Source organism: Merops nubicus, unplaced genomic scaffold (assembly GCF_000691845.1).
Source record: "Merops nubicus isolate BGI_N331 unplaced genomic scaffold, ASM69184v1 scaffold17894, whole genome shotgun sequence".
NCBI lineage: Eukaryota > Metazoa > Chordata > Aves > Coraciiformes > Meropidae > Merops > Merops nubicus.
Genome location: NW_008606398.1, coordinates 28,362 through 34,361, shown reverse-complemented (window position 1 = coordinate 34,361; position 6,000 = coordinate 28,362). Strand labels below are relative to the sequence as shown.

Below are 6,000 nucleotides of genomic sequence, written 5' to 3'. Positions count from 1 at the left end.
GATTATAAATACACTGCATTATAATAGCACGTGCATTGTCAGCATTTTTAGACTCTTCAGTAAATAGTGGAGGGTTCTGAAAATTAATGAAACCAAGTTTGTGTTGTCCTCTCTTGCCAGGAACTTTGTTTACTCCACTGACAGTTTTATGCTTTGTTGAAGGAGGAGCTTCTTGCAGTTCATGGCAGTCTTGTCTGCCGAGGGTGCAACCCCAGCACTGCTCCATAAGGAATCGTTTCTACACCTCAGGGTGACAACTGTGTTCTCCTTTCAGCTGTAGAGCAAGGACATGGTGACAGACTTTGATGAAAAATATGACGAATACTTAATATCCCTTCAGCAGAGGAACAGGTGAGACAGATTTGTGCCCACCACTGAGTGTGCAATACCTGTCAGGCACTAGCTCATCCTCTAATAGCACCAGTTGTAAAGACAAGTTGACAAAGTTGGGGTTTAATCTTGCAATACAGTCTGTCCTGCTCTGTCTTAAAGCATCCAGGTGATTCTCTTTTCTTCCCTTTGTTTGCCAAGTATCTCAAAGTTCTCATTTCTAGAGGACATCAGGATATTTCTTCAGCATACAGAGCAGCTCATGTGTAGGAGCAGGTCAGGCACTGCCCTGGGCCAGTCACTGCTGGTTCCTGCAGGATCCAAAATAAGCAGAAACAGCCCATTATGTGCCAAAACATCACCCACTGGAGCAGCCCAGGGTGAATTTGAGAGAGTGGTGGCTGCAGGGCTGGGGTGCTCCTGCAGAGGCTTGCTGCCCACAGGACTACTGGGGACAGAGTCAGCAACACATCCTTGGAGAAAGGTGACTTGAGTCAGAACAGATACACCCCTGGGGGACTTTACCCTGTGGTCAGACCCACCCTGGAGGCCGAGGGAAACCAGGGAGCACCATATGGGGACAGGCACAAATTGTCACCCATGAGACCCCAACCTCCTGGCCTGTGTCACCTCACTGAGGGAATTAGGATGAACTGAGTGTAATCCACAGTGAAATGAGGGAAGATGAGACTTAGAAGAGGGAAGGGAGGTGTTTCACTGAATTTGAGCCTGGGGAAGGGCACTTTTAAAAATTATGTTAGCCAAATATTAATATTCTGGCATCTCCAACTGTACTATTGAGTGGAGGTTTTCTCCCTTGAGTTTCAAAACTGAGTTTTTCTTTTTTTTTCCCTGAAAAGAGCTCCACTGTTTTTAAGTTTTTTGAAATACTAAGTAAAACTTCTAAAAATTCTCAGAAAGAAAGCTCCCTAAGAGCTTTCTTAGGGGAGAATAAGTCTTGGAAACTACATTCTTAAATTGTTATTTTAACTATGAACCTCTTCTCCAGCTTTATAACATTGAGTGTTCTTGTATTTATTGCTAGTCTGACCATTGTTGTCTGCTCTGTGTAAGGCTGAATGGTTATCCTTTGTACTTCAGGGTACTGAAACGTTTAAGAAGAAAGGACCCTGTACAAATCAAACTGGAGCAGCTAGAACAAGGATTTTCTCTGTATCTGAATGGAGCTAATTCAGAGCTGAGAAATCACCACAGAAGAACTAACTCACATGGCTACCTGAAAAATGAGACAAGGCTCACCAGGACAAACTGTGAGTTGTGGGAGAGTTTGCCCACATTTAACCTATATCCTGGGCTAAACTACAGCAGCTGCTCTATCACCCTGAGGAAGGATTGGGAAAAGGAGAGGAGACCCAGAGGTTAAAATGAAAAGAGATTCAATGAAGCTGCTAAACTAACAGCAGTATGTAAAGCTGCACTCACTCTACATGTACAGTAGCCAAAGCAGGGGGAAGGTAGTCCTCAGGAGCAGAATGATGAGTGAGCTTCTCCAAGAAGAACAAAAAAGTGGAGAAGAAGCCTTGCTCCAAGCCAAACTTCCTCCTTTATAGAGCATGGTGGGCTGGGACACACGCGCAGCTGCCCTCCTTGATTTAAAACCACTGCTGGCCTCCAGGTCCTGGCTGCCCTGGGATTCTGTTCCTGTGAGAGCAGGGTAGAGTTTTTTATGGAGTCTGCAGACTAGAGCTACTTGAATTATCAAAGCTGTAATTCTATTAGTGAGGTTATTAGTCAGGTTGTGTTAAAAAGAGAGCAGCGTTTGAGCTTGTTGGAATGAAATTCTGAGGGACTTTTTCATGGGAGTAGTGAAGCTGGTTGTGTGTAAGTCATGGTCTCTGCCACACCCTATCAACTTCTCAGTTAATCTCTGACTAATTCCAAATTTTAACTTTCCCATCTCTCCATTTGTTAAATACTTGTAACTTAAGCTATAAAACTAGAAATGGATATATGTTCTTAGGGTAAAATAATATACCTTTGTCTGATACATAACACTTAATAGGCTTTGAAATCTGAAGGCCTTCAGTGTTACCCAAGTCTCTCATCCTGTAGACAAATGACTTTTGATGATGCTGTCTATAATCAAATTATATCCAGTAATAGCTGTGTTAAGCTCATAAATTATGCTTAAGCTACAATAGTTGTCCTAAAAAGACAGCTAATCTTTATTTAAATATTTGCAGCCAAGAGAATCTACCATTTTGTGCCAGTGATAAGCTGGCTTTATTTAAAAATGTGTGTTTTGTTACTCGTTTGAGTCTCTGTCATAAAGAGCAATGCAGTGACAGGAATAATTTTGCATGTATGAATGTATAAGTGTGAGCTTACTGCCCTTCTAATCTATTTAGCATAATGAAAATGAAGTTGGCTTCACTAAATCCCTGTGTAAAGCAGTTTACCAACCTTAGTCTGTGATTCTCACACTTGCTACAACCTGTCTGTCTTAAAGGATGCTTTTTTAATCTGTTGCTGTGTAGATGGAGTTTGCCTGAGCTTTATTTTCACCTAAAAATAGAGTTTTAAAAGTTACTTAATATGGTAATTTCCCTGGGATTGAAGGATTATCAGTCTCAACAATAAAGTTTCTTTCAGCAACTGTTCTAACCATGACTCTAACCTCAATCTCTGTTTGTTCATTGTTTTTCTGCCACCCTAGGTGGATGGGATTTGTTCTTCAGTTGAAGTGTGTTTAGGCTTAGGTATCTGGTATGGGATTTCTTGCAGGTTTTAGGGGGTGGTGACAGGGAATCAGTTACTCACCTGGTTTCACTGGTCTGTATGAAAGTAAAAATTTGTGTGTAAGGATGCAGAGAAATTGGTGTTCTTGGCTATGGGAAGATGAGGGGAATTGTGTGTTCTGTCATACTGGGGTCACAGACCTCTAGATAGCTAAAGAGACTGTAAAGCAACACCTTTGACTGTTGATCCAAAAATGGTGTGGGGCTATTGTGGCAATGGCTCTAATAGAACTCAGTCGAGAGAAATTTCCTTTCAAAGCTCTGCTGTGCAGCTGTTGCCTCTGAGCTTCACCAAAGCTGTTTTTATGGTTGCTTAGTGCCATTTGATTCAGGGAGGGTAGAACACTTCAGCTTGTCTTTGGGACTTCTAAAGACTTCAGTGGCAGCTTCTGTTCTTTTCTTCAACACCATCAACTTGGAGACAGCAGCATTACCCCTGCAGAAGAGGACTTGGTGCTCTCCTCTTCCTTAGCTGTCCAATGTTGTTATTTTAAACATGTGTAGCTGCAGTGCAAGATACCAACTGAATCATCATCCTCATCCTGTCATTTTGCTTCTTCCATTTGATTTTGCCACTGGAGTCCAGAGTGGGAGTTGTTGCTGATGTGTTTAAGCTGCTTGCCTCGGGGTAGTACCTTAGCAGTTTTGTGGTGTGTTTCATCTCTAGGCATTTCTCCTCAATGCTGGAATATGATTTTACTTACAGAAGTTATTTCTAGCTGAGATACAGCACTGAATATTCTTTCCTATCTATCTCCCATGAGAGTTATTGCATCATTACTTCTAAAACATCCATCTATAGGATTAGTCTTCACTGAAAAATTAGGAAGGTGTAATACTTAATAACACAGAATAGGCACAAATCCCTCTTTGTGGTTCCTGAAGGTGTCATCATCAATCTATTTTTCTGGACTATTTTCTTTGTCTGTGTTCCCTAGGAGTAATTCATGATAAGAGTGATGGATAAACTTTTTACACTTGTGCTTGGTTAATGAATGAAAATAAATGAATGGCTCACAAGGTAGTGAAGGCAGTCTCTCAGTGTGCTGTCGTTTTGTTGGCTGTGTAAAGCAGACAGAGTTTCACAACCCTTCAGTTCCAGTGGAAGTCAGTGTGGTCACAAAGATGTGCACGAGGCCTCCTTGGATTGTGACTAATACTTTGATCTTCTCCTCGGTTCTTGGCCACTAGAACAGGCACAGTCAGCTCAGGTCTCCAAGGGAATGACACCGGTGGACCTATTTTGTGTGCCAAAACAGAGAGTTGGTATTCACATCACATCCAGCCCATGAGAAGGATGTTTTTGTTCTAGAGTAACGTTTGTAGTGCACATGACAAGCTCAGTTGCATCAGCTGTTGCTGGGGTTTGAGCTCCTGTTTTTCCTGGGTTAGAGAGACCTGGTCACATGAATCCAGCACAAAATACTCGATTCTGAGAGCTAAATACTCAGCAGTAGTAGTATGAGTCCTGTGTCCTTTTCCTGCTTATCTTTGTAGCACACGAGTGGTCTTCTGAGCAGTTGCCTAGAAGAGATAGGCTACTTAAGAAGTTAAAGGCGCTTCCAGTTCTGTCCCAAAGCTGAATCAGACCACACTTGTAGTGTTGTAACCTCAGGAGAGTTCACCCTCAGTGCCAGAAGAGCCCCAGGGCAATGGGCAGCAGTGCTAGTGACTGCCAAGTATTGCTGGGATTACTTAGGAATAGCCTAGTGCAGTAGCAGGAGCTCTGGTTGGAAGGGCTTTTTCCTCCTTGGAGCAGTCCATTCCTTTTCTCCTTTGTTTTTAGTCATGTTTTAAGCCCAAGAAACAGATACTGTGTGCTGAAGCAATAGAACAACATCTTGTTCTTGCTCTATAATTTTACAATGTGGTATTGAGAGTTGTAATGAGCAACCTGATCTCATTGTGAAGTAAGCCCTGCTTTGAAGGGGAAGTTGGACTAGGTGACCTCCAGAGGTTCCTTCTAAACTAAATCTTTCTGTGATTCTATGACCTTTGTAGGGTGATTGCTTCTTTTCTTGGTAGTTCCAGTTTCTGCTGGCTTAGGGTAACCACTAAATTATGGCTTAAAGGAAAAAGGTTTTGCATCAGCTATTTTTCTCCACTGAGAAGAAATGGAAGCTGTAAATCTGCCTTGGACATTAGGAAATGAGATGCCTTTATTTAGGATGCTATTGAGAGTGTTGGTGATGTCCTTGCTTCATTGAGGATGCTGATATGACCTGCATGATGGTTGTCTTTGTCTCAATCAAAGCATCTTCTCAAAAAATCCTTTGTTCCACTGTAAGCTGGGACCATTTCCAGCACAGGAACCTGTAGCTCTCCTTCACCATACACAGAATTTTTGCACAAGTTCTGAAACTCTTCCTTGCCTTAGAAGTGAAGGAAAATGGTTGTTTCTCCTTTATTCATGACGTGTATGTGAGGAATCCTTCTCTGCACAGTATGTTAAACACCTAATACATCCTGTTTAATCTGCCAGTACCTTATGTTTGCTTAGTTTGAGAGTAAGTTCACACAATATCACCAGGACCCTGGGCATCAGTGACTGCCTTCAGTAGTGTGGTTTCTGGGCTCAGCTGGCTTCCTAAGACAGACTTTACTATCTGCTCAGTGAGGAGTTAGAATGATGTGCAGCCCTAGTCTAGAACATATTTCTAGACTTCCATGGCAAGGAATGTGGGGCTTCACTTGCTCTTAAACTCATGTGTATTCAAGACAATAAATTGTTTAAAGATACATGATGATGAATGTCCTCTAAGAGCTTCAAAAGTCCTGTTACTAATCCACAACTAGCCAGTATCTGAAGTGCAGTGCCCTTTCAGTTGTTGATATCATTCACATGTCACAGACTTATTCTTCTGTCCTCATTTGGGGAGAAAAAAACTCCAACATATGCTGCAAACTAAGG

The 6,000-nt window shown here is 42.1% G+C and overlaps 1 protein-coding gene across 1 annotated transcript in view; it reads left to right on the top strand.

The window, feature by feature from the left end:
* Positions 1-286: 286 nt before the first annotated feature.
* Positions 287-6,000, top strand: part of KIAA0556 (KIAA0556 ortholog) — a gene marked incomplete at its 3' end in the record, with an annotated part of 32,730 nt that continues 27,016 nt past the window's right edge. The window contains 2 exon segments of the mRNA XM_008939638.1: positions 287-351; positions 1,432-1,601. Coding sequence (XP_008937886.1) covers positions 290-351; positions 1,432-1,601 — 232 coding nt within the window.